General features: G+C 41.2%; 1 protein-coding gene across 1 annotated transcript in view; it reads left to right on the top strand.

Annotated features, from left to right (window-relative positions):
• The window catches only part of aacs (acetoacetyl-CoA synthetase), a gene marked incomplete at both ends in the record, with an annotated part of 48,229 nt that overhangs the window by 21,961 nt on the left and 4,109 nt on the right, over positions 1-22,159 (top strand). Inside the window, 2 exons of the mRNA XM_079250721.1 lie at positions 7,700-7,764; positions 11,159-11,281. Coding sequence (XP_079106847.1) covers positions 7,700-7,764; positions 11,159-11,281 — 188 coding nt within the window. The remainder of the gene's footprint in view (positions 1-7,699; positions 7,765-11,158; positions 11,282-22,159) is intronic.

The raw sequence follows: 22,159 nt of genomic DNA, 5'->3' as shown, positions 1-22,159 counted from the left end.
TTGCAGTTGGACTTTTTAATTGGGACTAAATCTGTCAGAGACTTGGAAAATGTAAAAGTCACAGTGAGGCTTTCGCCTTTGCCTTGAATGGTATCGGTCGCTTGTGCCATGATCGTCGTTGAACTACTCTCTTGCCCAATCCTTTTTTGGAAAGTTAACTTTCACACTTTTGAATTTCTGTGAAGGGTTCTTCAAATATATGATTTAAATGTTGAAATCAACATCGAAAGTGCAAGTATAACAAAAAAAAAAAGTTGGAGGCAGGCTTGCTAAACTCTTCAGGTACAAGGAAAACTTATCAATAACATGATTAATAAATTCAGCGGTAAATCTCTTTGAGCTTCATTTTGACCACTTATAAACCCACTTTTTATACTCCTGGGTCTCTGTCTACATTCTTTGAAAGTGACCCTTTAATCTAGTTTCAGTTGGATGACATGAACATTTGCTAAAAGTCAAATCTGCATAGAGCAGTTATGTTGACATGGCTATGGCTTTGTGCAAATATAAAATACATTATAAAATGAAATTTTCATGTTTCATATAACAGCATTGATATAGATTTCATTATTGAATAATTCTTTGCTGAGACAGAGAGGAGGAAACAGAAATCCTTACTTAGTATCACCTGCTGGTACAGTCTAGTCAGGAACGTCAGTAATGTCTGAAAGTTCAAGAACTGAATGAAAAGCTTATTTGCTTTAAATATATATAAATATGAGCAAAACGATTTATTACCTATACTGTAAATAGTTATGTTTCATACATAATGATGATGATGATAAGTGCATTTAAGCCGATGCTTTAAGTACATTTGGAGAGAGACCATGATCTTCTGACAGCTCTTTATCTGTGGTATCAAAACCTCTAAATACTCCGACTGCTTTCTCGAAGCGTGTCAATAGGAAAAGATTCAGTGAAACTACCAGGCAGCATGTTGGGAAGTTTGTGCTATTTTGTCTTCACAGGATCGTCTTGTCTCTTCCATTTATTGGCCATTATGTTTTATGCTGATTTTTACTGAAGTTTTCAGACATTCTTGGAGGAATGACTGCTGCTTTAACACATTTTTCATCCTAATTTCAGAATTTTTCTTTTCCTTTTATAGAAGAGGAGAGAATGATTTATCAGATTTCATCATGCCAGCTCAGTTTTAGATGCATGTGAGCTTGAAAAACACTCCATTATCATCAAACAACATCTAATCAAAGCTGAACTGTCATAAACTGAGCAATATTTAGAATCCAAAAAGCCTCCACTCCCTCTTTTCCTTAAACTGTATGTCAACAGATTGAAATTAGCTTCACAGCTCTCAGTGACGGAGAAAATGAAGTTGAGCTGGGAACTGGAGTGTTTTTTGAATGACATGACAACCCTTTCTTTTCCATACAGAGACATATTGGGCTCAAACTTTATTTTTTCAAACGCTAAAGTTTATGACGATCAGACTAAACAAGTATGGCTTCCTTGGAACAGCCGCCAAGTTTTCCTTTAGTAAAAACATGCTTGCACGATTTGGGTTTGCAAAGATCCTGCAAATATATTTGCAAATGTGAAATTCAGTGCACCATTAAAAAGTAGTTTTACCCAATCCCTTGTAGTCTTTGACAGCTGACAAAAAAGCAGACACTCACATTTCCACCCCAGCATCTTAGGTGCTTGGAAAACCAGTGTGAGAGTAGTTTAGCAGAGATGGAGTGACAAATGGAGCTTCGGCTGCTCCATCATGACATGCTCAGAGACACATTGCCATAATTGCTTGGAGGTGCTTCTGTGTCTGATTTCCTTTGTGCGTGCTTTATTGACTTAGAAGCTTCCAGTAACATGTCTCCCTTGAAACGTAGATATTTACTCATGCTGTCACCCATTCTCACAAGCAGAGAGTCACAGCTTCTCCCTCTCCCTCCATCCTAAACACCCAATTAGCTGCCACACCTGGCCACCTGCCTCCAATCAGAATAGAGTGACTGTTTCCATGGCAGCCAGCAATGAACAAATCCAGATGCGGATGGGGGGTCAGTCATGATGGCTAAAATAGAGAGTGGCTGTGTGTGGAGATAACAAATAGGTTTGGAGTGTGAGTGTGAACTGCAGAATTTCAGGGTTATCACTGAATGTGGGGAACAGGTACAAACCAGATCTGTGCAAAACCTCTAAAATACACACATATAAATTCATATATATATTCAGGTATTTAAAATGTCTCATTTATCCCATTTGGTGATTGTTTGAAAATTTAATTGTAAACAATGTAAACAGTTGTAAACAACCAGAAAGAACCTCTCTCACTCCCCTTTCATGCTACAGTAAAGCTGAGGATCAGATGCTGAACTATGAAATTGCTGCAGTTCACGTTAACCACAAAAACACACACATTACTGAAGTGCACAACAAGCGAGGCACATGTATTATGTTAACATAAAAATACTAAGTGTTTTGCTCTGCGCTTCAGAGCACTTCAGTGGAGTGCTTCAGTGTTACGTTTCCAGTACTGTAAACTGCTGTTTACTGAAAGTAATGGACAGGGGCTGGCTGCTGTAGTCTGCTAATCCTAACAGTGCAAACAATGAGGCTCACTGTTGGGATTTTTTCCAACCTGGTGGGAATGTTAGACCTCAGTTTTACTCAGAAACTTGACTGAAGTGGTGAGCATCCTTCGCTTGAGCCCCAGGATTTTATAAATTATTTGTAAAACATGAACTTGAACCATCTTGGCAAATGCTGACTCCTGGGCCACCATAAATAAGGTAAATGCAACTTTCTATTTATCCCACAAGATTTGATGAGATTCCATACTGGACCATGAATTATTACGTAAGACAAAATCAAGCTTTCAGATTGGTTGTTGATTTTAATTGTCATTATATAACTTTTTTTTATTTATTTTAAAACTCCATGCTTCTGACTCATTTTGAATGCGCAGTGACATTTAATTTCCTGTCGCTGCAGTCAGCAGCGTCCCAACACAGAGAATCCCCCTCCTAACTATTCTTTGGTTCCAGTCTAGTGTACCAGTGCATGAGTTTGCATTACACCACCACATCATGCATTAGCAACTGGATAGCATACTGGCTGTTTTGAGCCCATTCAGCAAAACAAATTTAGAGGATGTTATTGGCGAAAGAGCCACAAAAGAAGGAGAGTAATGGAGAAAGTAAGAGATCTGGCAAGAGTCGGCATTAGATTGACTTTTATTTTTCGCAAATGGCTCGGAGTAGAGACAATATGCAAGATGGATATAATAATCTGCTGTAAGGGGATGTGTCGTAGCTGGGGGCTTTAAAGGGGTCATCACCCAGAAATTGCACTTTTTCAAGTTAAAACGTGTGTATTGGTGTTGGCTGGAGGTGTTAACATCCCAGAAAACTTTCTTTTGAAGACCATCAAGTTTTTCCATCCGGGCGCTTTGTTCGCAGCAATACTGTCAACAAGGCTGAAGTCTCTTTTTTTTAAAAATTCATTTATTTTTACTTTTATTTTTAATTTGCCCCCGGGTTTTTTACCATCAGCACGTACTTCATTAACATTATTTACACTAACATCTGTGTTGATCAAAATCTTGCATAAAATCTCTCGAGAAAAGTTTTGTTATGAATAAATGGTCAAAACAAGCACTTTGTAAACAATTTTTGGTTTAATAAGATTTTAAACAATTATTTAAAACCACTGAGAGGTCAGTGGAGACATGAAAAGACCAGTTTATAACTCCTTTAAAGCTGGAACGTGTAACAAAACCAAAGGACAGAACAGACAAATAGCATTTCTACTGGTCTCTAATCTTCTCACTTACATAACTGTTATGTTCTCATTCTCTTAGAATGAAGCAATTATACCTAGTTGCTGTAGGTCAATATCATAGACTGTATATAAAGAGATGGACGGAGCTTCTGTGACGTCACCCATAGGTTTCTAAAGCGCTGAATTGAAGCCCGGTGGGCGGTTCTACCGTCGCCATCTTGGCAGCGTCATGCGCGTAGTCTCGCCCGGAAAATACAAATATGAGCAAAGAGGTGGAGCTGAGAGGGCAGCTGTGAGCTTCATGGCAGATGATTGACATTGAGTGAACTTTGAGCTTTTTGTAGCTAAAAGCTAACCGAGCTAACCCTGAGATAACGGGAGCTAACCAGCTAACGGAGGTAAGCGGGCTAAAGCTAAGTCACGTTGTTAACTGGCTAAAAACCGCGGTTGTTCTACGTTCTTCTTACTTGAAGCCGTAGATTGGTACCTGTCAATCAAAAGGACCCGCCCCTAAATATGCCGAACTTCGAGATTAAATTACTTATAAATGGGCGAGTTAGAAAAAAATTCACTCCTCTCGCAGTTGTCATGAAGGTAAACCTGACCTATTAAACCTAAAATGGATTTTTGAACCAGGCTGTAAACATGTTTATTTCTGCTGTGAAATTGGTCTTTTTAACATGGGAGTCTATGGGAATTTGTTCTGTTTTGCAGCCAGCCCCGAGCCGATGAAGGGGGAACTGCAGTTTTATGCAATTCTGTATAGGCTTCACTTTAAACACCGGAGGTTGCCTCTTGGTCAATATACATGGAACCCGTCATATTTGTGCCACCATTATTAAAATGATGTCTCTGAATAAACGAATTTGAAGAGAAAGGCATTTCAGTGTTAAATATGCATTCCGTAACTTTTTTTTACCTTAAAACTCTGCATCCAGGGGTTGTTCAGCAACACAGTGACATCTGTCTTGTACATTTCTACAACCGCTGCAACCCAGCAGCGTCTTTGCACTGAGAAACGGCATTATAGAACTTTTACATTCGGGACGTAACGTGATGTTTCGCTTTGCAGTAAAATAAGGGACTGGTTGTTTTGAAAACGCAGCGTCTCTGATTCAGCAAAGAAACACAGGAAGATAAAAAGAAAGGGACAAAGCAAGAGTCTAATATGTTTGCCGTTTTATTTACCAAAAGAGAAATATGTTCTATATAATATAGACATGAAATTCTACCTACATGGTAGATGATGAAAACGTTAAAAAGTTATTCAGTAGGAAAAATCAGGTAATGGCAATAATTGATAGAGGCTGAATGTTTGCAATGGGTGAGGCATACAGAGACAGCATGGACCTTTTGCAGATGTCACTTGCTTCTTTCCATTAAAGACTTTTCTTCTTAGGAACTTTGCCCTTTCACCGAATCAACCCCCACTGCGGTCACTCACCCCATCAGCAACATCTATTACCAAGAGGAGAGCAAATCACATCTTTTCATCACCAACCAATTCCTGGTTATTTGATCAATAAAGCAACAGATTCTTCTCTGTCCTGGATACAGATTCTCTCTTTTTTTTATTTTTGATAGACAGAAATTGTTACCATAATGATAAAAGGCAGTTTGATTGATTTAATGTCAAGAAAAAAAAAAAAAACTTGAAAAGACAAGAAGACACAGATACACCCGTTGACAGAAGCAGACTTTAAAAGGTTCTTTGTTTTGTTTTAGGATTAAATCTGCAGGGAATGCAGATGTGACGTTTTGTCACTTCATTCCTTCCACATGTTGTCCAGCTGTTGGCAGCTGTCAGGATGACTTCCATTCAAATCGCTAAAACCTTCCAAAAGCATTGCATTTCAACATTGCTGTGTGCAAACATCTTGTCAATACCTTCACTTGTAGAGAATCTAAAAGCCAGACATTTGTCCTCTTGGTATGACTTTTTTTTTGTATCGGCTTAGCGGATAATCAATTCAGTCTACTGTTTTTCTTCATTTTATTTTATTTTATTTTTTTATCTATCCACAAAAGCTTAACTGAGCACACAAGCTGTGTTTTAGCGTCACCTTGCTTTACATTTACTCAGTGACTCATCTCCACTGGGAGCTTCAAACAACAACCGTACTGCTGAGCATCTCCACTGAAGCAGATGGAATTAAGGGCAAAGGCTGCTCAGTAACTTGTGCCCTTTTTAGGACTTTATTTACATTCAGTTCAGATTCAATGAAGCAACAAATGGAGCTACGCTGCAGCTCAGGCTCCGCATCAAAGTCATGCTTTGGCAACCTGTTGTCAGCTCCTTCAGTTATGCTTCATCATAAATGTCTAATATTAGTTTCTTGACCACCAGCATAAGGACAAATTGATGTAGATGAACGACTGTTACAGCAGTTTTGTCCCCAAAAAAGTCTTTAAAAGACATGGTAAATGGATTTGTAAAGTGCTTTTCTAGTTATTTTGACCACTCAAAGCTCCTTACCCTACATGTCACATTCATCCTTTCACACCCACATACACATACAAACTCATACAGCACTTCTTCATTTTATAAACTAACTTTTTACTCTTTCACACCCATTCATACCCTAATAGACACATCTGGGGGCAACGTGGGGTTCTGTGTTTTGCCAAAGCACACTACTGAATAAATATGAATACATGTATTCTAGCTAGCTTTTATATGAGGGAGTGAGAAATTGTACGAGTTATTATCAACTTTGCACAAAAATACCATTGCGTATTGAAAAATGATACACAAATAAAATAAATAAATTATAATATTGGTCAAGGTGACTATTTAAATAAATTATTATAATAATCATTAAATTAAAAATTAAATTATTATAGAAATCATCTTGACCACTTAAAGCGCTTCAACCTACATGTCACATTCACCCTTTATATTGCATACAGTTATAATAAATAACGGTATGGATCTGCTGTCACTATGCAGGACAGACTATATATATGTAGGAGAGTTAAAACAATTACAATGTATTTAGTTTATATATATATATATATATATATACACATATATATTCAGGGAAAGCCTGGATTCAAACCACCAACTTTTAGGTTGGTAGACAACTGGTGTCCCTGAGATCTAAAAAAGTTGCTGAAATTACCTTGTCGATTGTAGGTTTTCTGGTCCTGTGATGGACCGTTGACCCATTCATGGTGTTTCTGTCATCCCACCTGATGCAGGCTGGGATGTGAGTTAGCCCCTGCTGCAACCCTCAATTAGAATAAGCAAGTTAAATAAATGGATGGAATAGATGATGTGATTGTTTTTTAAGATCTAAAATGTGTGTGTGGGTGTGTTTTGGGATTACTTTTCTCAGCTTAATTGTGGTTTCATAGATTGTTAAATAATTCCCACAGAGCAGAGCTGTTTCTGCTTGAATAATTGTCAAAAAGAGGAAGTAGTTTACTCAATGCAGAGAAACCCCTCTTAAAAAGCAACACCTTCATAATTAGAGACTGTTTTGCTAAGCATTTAAAAAGACAGGGTTGGGATTTGGGTTAAAAACAAAGCTATTTCATGTTAAATGACTAAATTAAATCCTCTTGTATATAAATGATACAGTAATGACAAACATTAAGCATGTTCTTATGCAGAAGAGTTGACAATCACTGTAGAGAATAACCTTTGCAAAGCATACCGTCTGTATTTTTGTGCAAAGTGGATAACCGCTCGTATGATTTCTCACTCCCTCAAATAAAGCTTGCTATTTGGTTTGTTTTGCACCTGCTGTCACTATGCAGGACAGACTTTATGGATGTAGGAGGGTTAAAACAGTAACAAACATTTCCTAAATTATGTTTTTTTTTTTATTCATATCTTCTTCTAGGAAACTGAGTTATATTTCAGATGTTTTTCTGACTAAGAATATTTCCCTGATGTTTATTTTGCTGCTATGAAATCATTTCTGTCTTTTTCTTCTTGTCTTTGTCTCTCCCGCAGCATTACTATATTTGGCACTGGGGCCAAGTGGCTGTCTGTGCTGCAGGAGAGGAACCTCAAACCCGGTGAGTCGTACTCAGACACACACGGATGGACACAAGTAGCAAACAGGCACTCAGATGAACATGCACATAATTTCCAAGGAAGAAAGCTGGAGCTATAAGAGCAAATGGGACATAATGGTGGCCATTACAGTATTTACATGTGATTCTAAATGTCTTCTATTCCATGCATGAATAATATTTGCTCTTTTGCTGGTGTTTGACTCAGAAGGACAAAGTGCAGTGATACAAATTCACATGAATCTGCTTATTAATTTTAGTGACACAGCTCCTTATCAGAACTACTATTAGCTTTCATTTATAATGCCAATTATTTGCCAAATTTATGATATTGTCAGCACTTCCATCTCCTCCCCATCATTAAATAGCTGTTATAACCAATCTGGATTGCATATGTAATTATTTGTCTTTCCCACTGCAATGTTATAATCATCATAAATCTTTATTCATGGCATTTGCTTTGTGTGTGTCTGCCTGGCTCCGATTTTTTTTTTTTTTTAAAAAACCCACCACATTCACAATGGTGATAAAAAACACGAGACATTAACATCCAAATCTTAAAAAGTAAAAGGAATCCGCTTCCTGTCTGCCTGTTCGTCTCCCTCTGTGTCTGCTTCTCCCCTGCTTCTTAATCCAGTTGGCAATGTGTCTGTCTGTGTGTATCTGTGTGTATCTGTGTGTGTGTGTGTGTGTGTGTGTGTGTGTGTGTGTGTGTGTGTGGATTCTTATTAGAGAAAGCGAGCATGGCAGAAGGAGATGTTTGTTGCTGTGTGTATCAGAGTACTTGTATGTGCATGTGCAAGCATGCTTCCAGTGGGTCATGGAGGGTAGGGGGAGCATCTTCTCTGGCTGCCCCAGTGGAGCGGCCCTTTTCCCTGAGCTGACATTTGGACTGGACACCTGGAGGCATGGTGGGGGGTAGCAAGAGTTCCCACCGTGCATGTGTGCGAATGTTTGTGCGTGTGCATGCATTTGTGTTTATTATAGGGGAAGGGTCGGTTGCTGGAAGCTTATTAGTTCACAGGGTGTTACTGGCGTGGGGTTTGGGCATGTGTGTGTGTGACATCGAGCGTGTGTATGGATCTTGGGGATCATAGCTTAAGGTGTGTGTGTGTATGTGTGTGCATGGCAGTAAGCATTAGCTTGCATGCTCTGTCACATCAGGGTGGCAAACTGCAATAATAAAACATGTTGGGGTGCCAAGAGACACAGCTGCTCACAGGTGCATGCCCATTTGTGGCTTTGAGTGTGTGAGGATTCTTAATTTGGTCAAAATTATTGATGTTTGCAGTTGTATGTTCTTTGAGACTGAATTTCTGTGATAACTGAATTCCAGCTCTGATCCCAGTTTGGTTGTATGACAATAACAGGAATCCATCTTTTATTGTGTATGGGGGGGGAGGGGGAGTACCTCAACCTAGAGGTGCTTTAGCAAAATTCTAAATAAACAAAAAAAAAAAAAAAATACTACTACTACTAACTAATAATAATAATAATAAAAAGTTTTACCATATGTTTATTGCTGTCAATACTTTCTCGTATCTGATCCTAAGAAATCTTTTAAGTAGTATTTCAAAGCCATTTAGATGTATCAAACACATTTTCAAATGCATAGAAATCACTTAAAAATCTTCAGCTAGCCCGTCATTTCTTCATAAATTGCCCTGAAAGCAGGGAGTAGGTGCACAGATTTCCTGAACTAAATTCTGACATTGATGCAAATATGCAATATGAGGTAAAAACGAAAATAGGAGTTTGACCAATTCCAGTTAGCTTGAAGGTGAAAATCTTTGTTTCCAGGGAGCCTGAACCCTCTCGAAGAAGCTTTCTTTTTATTTCTTTGGATGTTTGCTGTCTTTTGTTCAGTTCTCTGTTAAGATGATCCCACACTACTTCAGTAATGTTGAGACCTGGGCTCTGGGGAGGACTCGTCACTCCATCAGGCATGTTGCCACCTACTTCCAGTCCAGTTCTTGTTCCATTTGGCTTACCTCAGCATTTTAGGAATGGTTTCTTGACAGATTTTTTTTCTTTAGATCTGCCATTTTTTCTTTTGTTCCCCATTTCTTAAATTGACGGAGTGTCCCAATCTTTTTCAGGAAAGATCGTACTGATATGCTAAGTTTTCAATTAAAAGTTCTTGGGAGTCACTTCATTAGTAGAAAAATACTATTCAATATATGTTGAATTGTGTCATGTTTAGTCATTTTTTGAGAAGGAAATGGGTCATGTTGATGCGTGTTTGCAACAGACGTCTAAAAACAAAGTGGCTAAAGCTGCTATTAGGTTTTTTTGTCCTAAGCTGTCTTTATGTGTTGACACAACACACATCTATCCCTCCAGTAAGTTGCCTTCATGCTGCCCGAATAATCAGTAGACATGTTGAGTAACAAAATAAAGTAAAAATAAAGCTGGTACAGAGAGCTGAAAATAAGTTATGAAAAAGCAACTTGTTCATAAAACAACTTTGGAAGACTTTGAGAACTGTTTCTCAATAAAATGTAATATTGCAAGAAATTGGAAGCATAGTTTAAAGCAATGGGGATTGGCTCAAGATTCTTATATATGCAAGTGACTTTTCATTAATCTCAGTCCCTTTCATATTGTTCCACTATTTTTAGGCCTGTCACAGTAAAAAAAATTTGCCATGCGATTAATTGTCTCAGAAATTATTGTGATAGACGATAAAGTTGCACGAAGCGATTACTGTTGTCTTTTTGAGACCATTTTCAACTAAAATAACAATGAGGCCATAATAATGCAAGTAGTACACCCTTTCAAAGATCAACATACTAACATTTCTAAAGAACATTTAGCTCGATGTGCAGACTAGTTTATGCTTATCCAGTCCGCGGTCGGCTAAAACAGATCAAATTTCTACTGGGGTTTTGGCCATATGGTTATCTGAAACTATGGTCTTTAAACACGATGTAACACAGCTACATAGTCTATGGTCAAGCTTATATAAGGGGACATGTTTGGACTTGACCAGAGTGGAATGGTAAAATTTAATGTCTTTGATCGCCTTCAGAATATCATTTTCATGTTATTGCATAGTTGTGGATTTGATGTTTGTAACATGAATGTTCATCCAGGCAGATTATTGTCTTTTTTTTTTTTTTTTTTTTTTTTTCCCCAGCTGGGAAAACTGCAGTTGATGACTTTGTTTTAAGTGCAGATGAAACCTTGTATTGCCGTGTTTAGTTAATATTGTCTTAAAACAAATGCAGCACTCGCACGGAGTGAGCAAGAGTAAAAAAAAAAGACAAATGAAAATGATTGCGTCCAGCAAACTTTTTGCGCGCATTTTTTCTTATCGTGCAATTAATTGACTTATTGCTTATTGCGACAGGCCTAACTATTTTCCTTTTATACCTGTCTACTCTTCCTCCCTCAGCTGAAACACACAACCTCCAGTCTCTCCACACCATCCTGTCCACTGGATCTCCTCTCAAACCTCAGAGCTATGACTACGTCTACCGCTGCATCAAGAGCAACGTGCTGCTGGGTTCCATCTCAGGTGACTGATGCTCACTCATTTTTACAATTTTTTATGTTTAATTCACAGTCAAGTTTAGTTTTAAGCAACTTTAACAAAACATGCATTTACATGAGATTCCTTAAAGGTAGAGTATATAAGATTTTCAATATTTTCAAAATAAATTAACTAAAACAATAACTACAATCATAATTAGATTTTTTTTTTTAAACATGTAGGTTCCAGTCTGTCCATATTTGATGTGTTATTAAATTACAAGTTTAATTAATGACAAAGACCCTTCTTACATGTTTGCCTACCAGTAAGAAAAAAAAAGCTGCTTTTTGTCATTTGTCATTAATTAATCTTGTAATTTAATAACGCATCAAATATGGACAGACTGGAACCTACATGTTTAAAAAAACTAATTATGATTGTAGTTATTGTTTTAGGTTTTTTTTGTTTTTTTTTTTAAATATTGAAAATCTTACATACTCCACCTTTAAACCAAGCATGTTTAAAACACACCCAAGTTTAAAATGATGTAGACTTCACAAAGTCCGCAAAATCCACTGCTCTTAAATCTAAACATTTATTTATATATATAGCTTACTCACATTAAAAACAAAATTTGAAATTGACAACAGACAGTAATACAAAAAAGATTAAAATTAGAATTAGATTTGGGGGATCTGTGCAGAAATAAGAGCTAATAACCGTGGCCAAATATTCAAAGGTTTAGAAACTCAAAGTGCATTTGGTGCAGGTGAAAGCGTGAGAGAAGATGGTTACTTTTGCACCCTCTCTATTGCCTTGTCGAGCAGAAAATAAGAAGCCATCATCTGGGGGAGAAGCTTCAGAAAGTGTTGCAGAGGCATTGGACGAGAACCAACATTTAGTCTGAAATAGAAAATATAGACCCTACTGAGATATAAAGTCACTGATATAAAACTTCCACTTGAGAGCAATCTAATGTTCAGTAATTGAGGCGGATATGGATGGGGCCAAATCGAGTGTTGTCAAGCTGATTTGTGGGTGCTGAAAGGCCAGTTAAATGACGGCAATTTAAAGGATTTCTATCATTTAAAGAGAAAAAAAAATGCCTACAGCCTTAATTTTACATACTTGATCTCTGGAGCTTTCTGTCATTGTCTTGGTTTCATTTCTGAGGTGTGAAAGAAGTAAACTTTACTGGTAAAGCTGACAGTAAAAGCTACAATGTGATTGTTATAACACATATGAGCTGTTCATGATGTTTCCACCAAATTCTGACCCAACCATCTGGATTTGGAGCTGAAATGGAGGCTCCTCAGATCAGGCAATACTGCTCCACATGCTTTTTGCCAGATTTGTGTGAATTCCAGCCTTTGTTTCATGTTATTAGTTGACAGGAGGGGAACCTGGTGTGGTTCTGCCTTTATCGCCCATCTCTTCAGGTTTGATATCTGGATTGTAGTTACTGTTGGCAATTTACTGTCTCAAGTGGATTAGCAGCTTCTGAAATACTCAACCCAGCCCGCTTTGCACCAACCACCATGCCACATGAAAAGTCACTTAAATCACCTTTCTGCCATGTTGACATGAACTGGTGCCGCTAATAAACTGGTGGACATATCAGGGATTGATTAAAAACTGTTCGAGGTTCAGTATTTTTCCCAGAAACAAGATAAAAGAATCTCAGGATTAAACCACCACCGTTGTGATTTGGGGTTCAGTCAGATTTTTTTTTTTTTTTTTTTTTTTTATCATAAAAATATAACTGTGCAGAGAACTTACGTGGATTTCTGTCAAACTGATCCAACATCTTGTTGAAATACATCACTGCTGACAAGAGTTGGTCCGGTCTACGGCTACAACCCAGAGAGCAAACGCAAGCCTCTGGTGGGGAACTGCAATCTGAAAGACCAAAGCAGCTAAATGAGGTTATTTTTCTTTTTGAATTTGTGGTAGTCGCGCACTCTTTGTTTTCCCCTCCGGTTTAGACTGTCAATCTCATGTTGTCACTGTTTGACCTGAACTGTTGCCCATGCCATCATTGCAAACGTGCACTAGCTGGACAAAACAACAATAACAACAACAAAAAGTACAACAGTGGTGAAATGAAGTTGCACTGAAAAGATACAAAAGATCACAATCTAAATGGATAAAGTCAAATTTCAAACTAAAAACAGGAAAGAGCTGGGAAAATATATTAAAATTAAAAATATCAAACAAAATAAAAAGTATTCACATGACTTATTTGTATGAATGTTCCACTGTGCACATTTATGGGTTGTATTGTAGTAAGTGTGCAGTATGGGTATAATGTGAACTATGTGAAGGTGTCAGAAGCAGAGGTGTACAAGATAGAAGTAGACGTAAAAATATAGTAGAAGTCCTGCCATGATTTTGGATCTACTAATGCATTTAGAACCGGTGTTTTCACTAACAGGCTCATCTACCTGCAGTGGAGATGAGCTGATTAAATTCACTTGATTAAGTTACTGGTTGGAAAGATCAGCCGGACAGGATCTCTACTTTCTACTTCTACTTTATACATCTTTGGTCAGAAGGCAGCTTCACCAAAAACTTGAGGTTAGGGTGGTAAGGAATGATTGCCATTGTTCTGCATCTACGGCTCACTACCTTGTGGAAATATCCTGTAGAGTGTATTTATTGTGTACAAAGCACAGCCTTGCACCTGTAGATTAGCCTAATTATTCTGTTCAGTCTATGCGACACAGCTGGTGTGATCTTTTGTTTAGAAGCAACAATACAACCCTCAATCCTAAAGTTGCCTTTCTTGCCTCATCCGGCCTCCTGCTCTGCTTTTGGAGCTCATCATTAAGGCACATCTTTCCAAATGATTATTCCAAGTAAAAGGACTTCTCTGTAAATTCACACGGTACTGTGGCTGTTGCTTTCCCAGGAATATTAACCAACTCCTAAAGTTATTTTCAGATTTGAAGCCCTTCTAAAGAATGACTTCTAATCTAAAGCATAGCGATTAAGCATCTGTGACATGAACACAAAAGGCTGATACAAAGAAATATAAAATACATCTGTACATTTTCTTCACCACATATTCATGCGCATCAACTCACACCCAGGCACCCTCGGCCTATTGTGATATTGACAGTCCAATAGAACACGATCTGTCTATTTCTGCGAGTTCTGAAACGTTTAACATTTACCACAGCCTGACTGACTGACGTATTACACACAGACATATACACACACATGCACGTAGGCGTGCAGCGAATAATAGCTTGGAGCATCACGCGCACTGATATACACACAGTCATTGTGAATGACAGCTCTAATGGGTGCAGCTTATACGCTCAAATGCACGTACACACAAATGCACGGACACACATGCTCACACTGACATGCAAGTCAAAAGACTGGACATGGTTTTGACCTAAATGTCAATCACAAAGCAGAAATCTGGTGAAAGATGAATAGAAGAGAGGGACAGCATACAAGCTGATTTTTACGGGTTATTCTTTAAGCATCCTCCATGCTTCCACTCATCTCAGCACAGACTCTGTAGTTCCTGCAGTTCTTTTCTCACTGACAACCGCTGCATGAAACACACAGACCAAGCTGGTACCGGTTATCTCAAGCACTTCTTTTATCTGCAAACAAACATGTGATATTACAATAAGAGACATTTTGGGTTTAAACCTCTAAAAATGTATTTAACAAATTCAAATATGATGAACAAAATAAAGGAAATTCAAAGGAATGTAGAAGCTGTTTTTTGAGTCAGCTGTGGGAATCTTTTTAATAATAAGAACAATAATAATTTTTATTTATAACATACTTTACATCCAAAACATAATCTCAAAGTGCTTCAGGTTAAAGGAAGCATTAGTTCATAAATAAGTAAAATACACAAAATGATGTAAAAGCCTTTCTGGCATATTAAAGTTTTCAGGTGCTTTTTAAATGAGTCCATTTTCTGTGGTACCAGCAGCCTGAAGTAACTTGTCCCTCATTGTGCTTAGTCTGGTCCTGGGTGGGCAATGGTGGTTTGGGTTGGTGGAAGAAAGATGCAGAATGGTGGTGTGTGGGGACAGTAGCTCTGTCAGATGGGACATGGCCATGCAGACATGGGGAAGTTAGCTGGCAGATCTTATATTCTACCCCCTGCTGGTCAGGGAGCCAATGCAGGACGGTAAAACAGGAACAATGTGGTCAAATTTCCCGACGAGGAGGACGTTCTTGTCCTCGTTCTTGCAGATTACTGACTGCACATCCATGATGAGAATCTCCCGTTCCCAACATGCTCTTTTGGGATGAGATCTGGCAACTATGGAGGCCATTTGAGTACAGTGAACCCATTGTCATGTTTGCCAAAGCAGTTTGAGATGATTTGAGTTTTGTGAGCATTTCAGTATAAAAACTGTGCTCAGCTGACATCAACAAGGCATTTTCTTCTGAACAACGGCCACTTCTCTCTTTTTCTCTCTGAACCCGAGAGATGGTTGTGTTAAACACCCAGCAGGTCAGTAGTTTGTGAAATACTTCAACCAGCCTGTTTGGCACCGGCAACCATTCATAATCACCTAAATCTCCTTTCTTCCCCATCCTGATGCACAGTATAAACGTTAGTAAGTCATCTTGGCCATGTCTACATGAGTAAATGCACTGAGCTGCTGTCATTTCATTGGCAGATTAGCATTGGTGTTCAGCATGCAGTTGAACAGGTGTACTTCCCAGTGAGTTTATGTAAATTAAAACCTGGAATTGTACTTGTGTTTGCAGGTCATCTTGTAACTTATTAGCTGCAAAAACATGCTAACAATACATTGAACATGACTAACCAGGCACTCAAGATGTCAATTTGTCTTGGCCTTATTTTTTATTTTATGTTATTATCTTTGAGGCAGTTGCTGTCGTCCTATGCCTAGTCAATCTGCAGGTGAGATATTTGAGTGAGGGATGTTGGGATGCAGTGGTCATTATGGTAGTCATGACATGAAATGACATGAAATACCAGGTCCTATTTATATTTTGTCCTATTTTGATTTCAGTCAAATAAAGTCCAAATATTATTCAGTGTTAGTTGTTGTTTTTTGTTTTTTTTTTTAAATTTTAAGTTTATTAGGTAAATTTTTAAGTGTAGTTAAAAAAGGAGACAAAATAAACAAAAAATATATCTATGGAATAGATATTTTTTAAATTCTGTATTGATATCATTGTAATATTTTTTTTGTAATGAGTGCATTGGGCCACTGTAAATAGTGAAAATCAGTTGCCATGGCACCCTTTCTGTACAGAGTGATGGCTAAAACTGTTTTTATGCGATCAAGTTTCTTATTGGAGTTAAATCAAAGTACTGATTCTATGTGATTTTGTGTCGCGATGAGTGGTGGAGGTGAGGACCCAAATGCAGGAACGGGAGCCAGGGATGCAGAGAATCTTTATGTTTATTCCAAAAACTTGACACAGGAACACAGGAAGCTAACAAAATGAACGAGCAATGAGACACAGGTGAACTAATAAGCAGTAAACCAGACATGAGAAAACTAAACAAGGAAAACTACAAACTAAAACAAGAAACCAGAACTAGGATACAAAACAAGAGACCAAAACTAAGACGACAAAACACACATAATGATAATTTTGTATGTATATGTGTGTTTGTGTGTGTGGGGGTTTGTGTGTGTCTGTGTCCAAAAAAAAAAAAAAGGAACAGCTTATGCCATCGTCACTCGCCTCCTTGTCGCCAAGGGCAACAGCAGGTTGCAACCCTGTTGGCTGCCAACCGACCTAACCTTGACCCCTGAGGTCAACACTCTGTTAATGTGTGTGTGTGTGTGTGTGTGTGTGTGTGTGTGCGCATGTGTGTGAGGATTTATACCAGCATATGTGTCAGTGTGACCGCTGACTGGTGGTCACAGTGGCATATGCGCGAGGCCGCTTTGCTGATTTCCTCCTGTATTTTCACCCCGTTCGTGTTTTTTTGCAAATTTTTCTGCACATTTAGAACACGGCAGATTTTACAGCAGTCTTGTTTGGTTTGTGAACATTTCACTCCAAGATGGTGGGTTTCTCAGGATGTGTGTGTGTGCACGCATGTGTGTGTATTCTTGTCAGCAGGGATGCCAGAGCCATGTTTCTCTTCACTGGGCGATTTTAACACTTTCACTGCTGGATTCCCTCAATCCTAATATACCTCCGTCTGACTACCCATATGTCACTTCTCCTCCCCATTTGCTCCATCTCCTCATGTGTATGTGTGTGTGTTTTTCCTCGAACTACATAACTTTTGTTGGGGTGTGTGACTTTTACAGTGTCCTGTCTCTTTCTAATTCATTTTCAAACTAGAATGAATGAATGCACACACGAGAAAACGGTGTAGTTTTGCTGGTATTTGGCCCTAAACTGTCCATTAGGATGTTGAAGGCTCCTCAGACTTCCACAAAAAGAAGCTGCTCTGCACAGACGTCACCTCAAGCATTTAAACCCAAACTAAGAATGGCTGCTGGAGAATAAAATGCATCTGACAAGTTACCTTCCTGTTCATGCAGATGATACGCATGCTCACAGAATAACAGACGCCAGACAACGCATTGATTTTTGACTTAAAAATAAACATGTGTGTGTATGTGCAGGCGTGTGCATGTATATGCCCATTTATGAAGTGGAGTGTAACAATAAGATAATTGCTTATCTTCCCACTAAAAGTGTGTTTGTGTTTAATCAGAAGACAAAGTTTCCACTTCCTCCAGGGAGCCAATTAAAGCTCAATAAAGGACCTGGTAGACAGAAAAACAAGGAGACCGAGTATGAAGAAGAGAAAGGAAAAACAATAGAAGAAGGAGGGGCAGTAGAAAGGTAGAGAGCAGCGGAGAGGAAAGGTGCTAAATGGATGGATGTAGTCTGTGATAGAGGAAGGAACGGAGAAGGGAGGTAGAGAATGAACAATGGGAGCGAAGATGAATGGGACATGTCAGAAATGGTGGATGATTGGAAGGCAGAAAAAGACAAATAGACGCGTCTGTCTACATGACAGTTTTAGAAAGGTGCTTCAAAGGGGGAGAACTCCTATATAGGTCAGTGGGGGTGGAGCAGGGTGGTAACACTGCCAGTTTATGGTAGCAGTGCCACACTTTAATGGAAGTTCATGAAATAATGTCCATCGGTCTGCTTTTAGTCACAGCAGAGGAACACGGCGGTGTGCTGCAGGACTGCACATTTCAAATTGACCTTAACTGGGATTAGATATCTTCAATGTTAAAATGAAACTTGGATAACATGTTGGTAATACAAGCAAAGGGGATTAGTCTTAGTTTGAAATGATTGTTTTCTGCAGTTTAGAATTTCTCCCTCTTTTTTTTTTTTTTTTTTTTTTCCCATTTCAGACAGAAATGAATTTATCTGGTATTGACATTGCTTGATATTTGATCATGTGACTTGCATGACATTGGTGTAAAAACATTCTGGGCATAAAGGTGAATTTAAAGAAAGAAATATGGTTAATTTTTCTCTCTCTAATCCTACTTTCATGTCGTCTTGGTGTTAGTGGAACAATGGGGGTGATATTCCTGTCATTTAGAAGATTGTAGCACAAAAGTCTGATGGCTCAGAGCTTCATTGTCAAAGAGGATGATTTTCCTGTTTTTTGATCAAGAAAAAAAGTGTAGTTAAAGGAAACAAAAACTTTCCTTTCTGTCTTAAAATGCATTTCTCAGCTTATCTGACTGCTGAATGTCTGATAATGTTTGATTGTTTTTCTATAAATGATTATCTTCATCTTCATCTTCATCTTCTGCCGCTTATCCGGGGCCGGGTCGCGGGGGCAGCAGCCTAAGCAGGGAAGCCCAGACTTCCCTCTCCCCAGCCACATTTGCCAACTCTGCGGGGGGATCCCAAGGTGTTCCGAGGCCAGCCGAGAGATATAATCCCTCCAGCGTGTCCTGGGTCTTCCCCGGGGTCTCCTCCCAGAGGGATGTGCCTGGAACACCTCACCAGGGAGGTCCAGGAGGCATCCTGACCAGATGCCCGAGCCACCTCAACTGGTTCCTCTCGATGCGGAGGAGCAGCGGCTCTACTCTGATCTCCTCCCGGATGACCGAGCTCCTCACCCTATCTCTAAGGGTGAGCCCGGCCACCCTGCGGAGCAAACTCATGTCAGCCGCCTGTATACGAGATCTCGTTCTTTCGGTCACGACCCACAGCTCATGACCATAGGTGAGGGTAGGAACATAGATCGACTGGTAAATCGAGAGCTTCGCCTTCTGGCTCAGCTCCTTCTTCACCACGACAGACCGGCACAGAGTCCGCATTACTGCAGATGCCGCACCGATCCGTCTGTCGATCTTGCGCTCCATCCTTCCCTCACTCGTGAACAAGACCCCGAGATATTTAAACTCCTCCACTTGAGGCAGGACCTCATTCCCGGACCGGAGAGGGCAATCCACCCTATTCCAGCTGAGGACCATGGTCTCAGATTTGGAGGTGCTGATTCTCATCCCAGCCGCTTCACACTCGGCCGCAAATCGCTCAAGCGAGAGCTGGAGATCACGACCAGATGAAGCCAACAGGACCACGTCATCTGCAAAAAGCAGGGACCCAATCCTAAGGCCACCAAATCGGATCCCCTCAACACCTCAGCTGCGCCTAGAAATTCTGTCCATATAAGTTATGAACAGAATCGGTGATAAAGGGCAGCCTTGGCGGAGTCCAACCCCCACCGGAAACGGATCCGACTTACTACCGGCAATGCGGACCAAGCTCTGACACCTGTCGTACAGAGACCGGACAGCTCGTACAAGGGGGTCCGGTACCACATACTCCCGGAGTACCCCCCACAGGAGCCCCCGGGGGACACGGTCGAATGCCTTCTCCAGGTCCACAAAGCACATGTAGACTGGTTGGGCAAACTCCCATGCCCCCTCCAGGACCCCAAAGAGGGTATAGAGCTGGTCCACTGTTCCACGACCAGGACGAAAACCACACTGCTCCTCCTCAATCCGGGATTCAACTATCCGGCGGACCCTCCTCTCCAGGACCCCTGAATAGACCTTACCTGGGAGGCTGAGGAGTGTGATTTCCCCTGTAATTGGAACACACCCTCCGGTCCCCCTTCTTAAAAGGGGGACCACCACCCCAGTCTGCCAGTCCAGCAGCACTGCCCCCGATGTCCACGCGATGCTGCAGAGGCGTGTCAGCCAGGACAGCCCCACAGCATCCAGAGCCTTAAGGAACTCCGGGCGGATCTCATCCACCCCCGGGGCCTTGCCGCCAAGGAGCTTTTTGACCACCTCAGCGACTTCAGCCCCAGAGATAGGAGAGTCCACCCCTGAGTCCCCCAGCTCTGCTTCCTCATCGGAAGACGTGTTGGTAGGATTGAGGAGGTCTTCGAAGTATTCCTTCCACCGACCCACTACGTCCCGAGTTGAGGTCAGCAGCTCCCCACCTCCACTGTACACAGTATTGATGGAGCACTGCTTCCCCTGCTTCCTGAGCCGCCGGATGGTGGACCAGAATCTCCTCGAAGCCGTCCGGAAGTCTTTCTCCATGGCCTCGCCGAACTCCTCCCATGCCCGAGTTTTTGCCTCGGCAACAGCCGAAGCCGCATGCCGCTTAGCCTGTCGGTACCTATCAGCTGCCTCCAGAGTCCCACAGGCCAAGAAGGTCCGATAGGACTCCTTCTTCAGCTTGACGGCATCCCTCACTGCTGGTGTCCACCAACGAGTCCTGGGATTACTGCCACGACAGGCACCAACGACCTTACAGCCACAGCTCTGGCTGGGCGCCTCAGCAATAGAGGCACGGAACACAGCCCATTCGGACTCAATGTCCCCCGCCTCACTCGGGACATGTTCGAAGCTCTGCTGAAGGTGGGAGTTGAAGCTCGCTCTGACAGGGGACTCAGCCAGACGTTCCCAGGATACCCTCACAACACGTTTGGGCCTGCCAGATCTGACCGGCTTCCTCCCCCACCATCTGAGCCAACTCACCACCAGGTGGTGATCAGTTGACAGCTCTGCCCCCCTCTTCACCCGAGTGTCCAAGGCATGTGGCCGCAGGTCCGACGATACGACTACAAAATCGATCATCGAACTGCGGCCCAGGGAATCCTGATGCCAGGTGTACATATGTACACTCTTATGTTGGAACATGGTGTTCGTTATGGACAATCCATGACGAGCACAGAAGTCCAATAACAAAACACCATTTGGGTTCAGAGGGGTGGGACCATGCCTCCCAATCACTCCCCTCCAGGTCTCACTGTCATTGCCCATGTGAGCATTGAAGTCCCCCAGCAGAACAATGGAGTCCCCAGAAGGAGCACCCTCCAGCAATCCCTTCAAGGACTCCAGAAAGGGTGGGTACTCTGAACTGCTGTTCGGCGCATAAGCACAGACAACAGTCAGGACTCGTCCCCCCACCCGGAGGCGGAGGGAAACTACCCTTTCATCCACCGGGGTAAACCCCAACGTGCAGGCACCAACCTGGGGGCTGATGAGAATTCCCACACCTGCTCGGCGCCTCTCACCATGAGCAACTCCAGAGTGGAAGAAAGTCCAGCCCCTTTCGAGGGTACCGGTTCCAGAGCCCAAGCCATGCGTTGAGGTGAGTCCAACTATATCTAGCCGGAACCACTCAACCTCGCGCACAAGCTCAGGCTCCTTCCCCACCAGAGAGGTGACGTTCCACGTCCCTAGAGCCAGCTTCTGCAGCCGGGGATTGGACCGCCAGGGTCCCCGCCTCTTGCTGCCGCCCAGCTCACATTGCACCCGACCCCTACGGCTCCTCCCGCAGATGGTGAGCCCACGGGAGGTGGGGCCCATGTAACCCTTTCGGGCTGAGCCCGACCGGGCCCCATGGGCGAAGGCCCGGCCACCAGACGCTCGCTCTCGTACCCCACCTCCAGGCCTGGCTCCAGAGGGGGGTCCCGGTAACCCGCGTCCGGGCAAGGGAACA

This window comes from Telmatherina bonti, assembly GCF_933228915.1.
Source record: "Telmatherina bonti genome assembly, chromosome: 13".
NCBI lineage: Eukaryota > Metazoa > Chordata > Actinopteri > Atheriniformes > Telmatherinidae > Telmatherina > Telmatherina bonti.
Note: the sequence above shows the minus strand (reverse complement) of the source record. Positions and strands in the feature narration are given on the sequence as shown.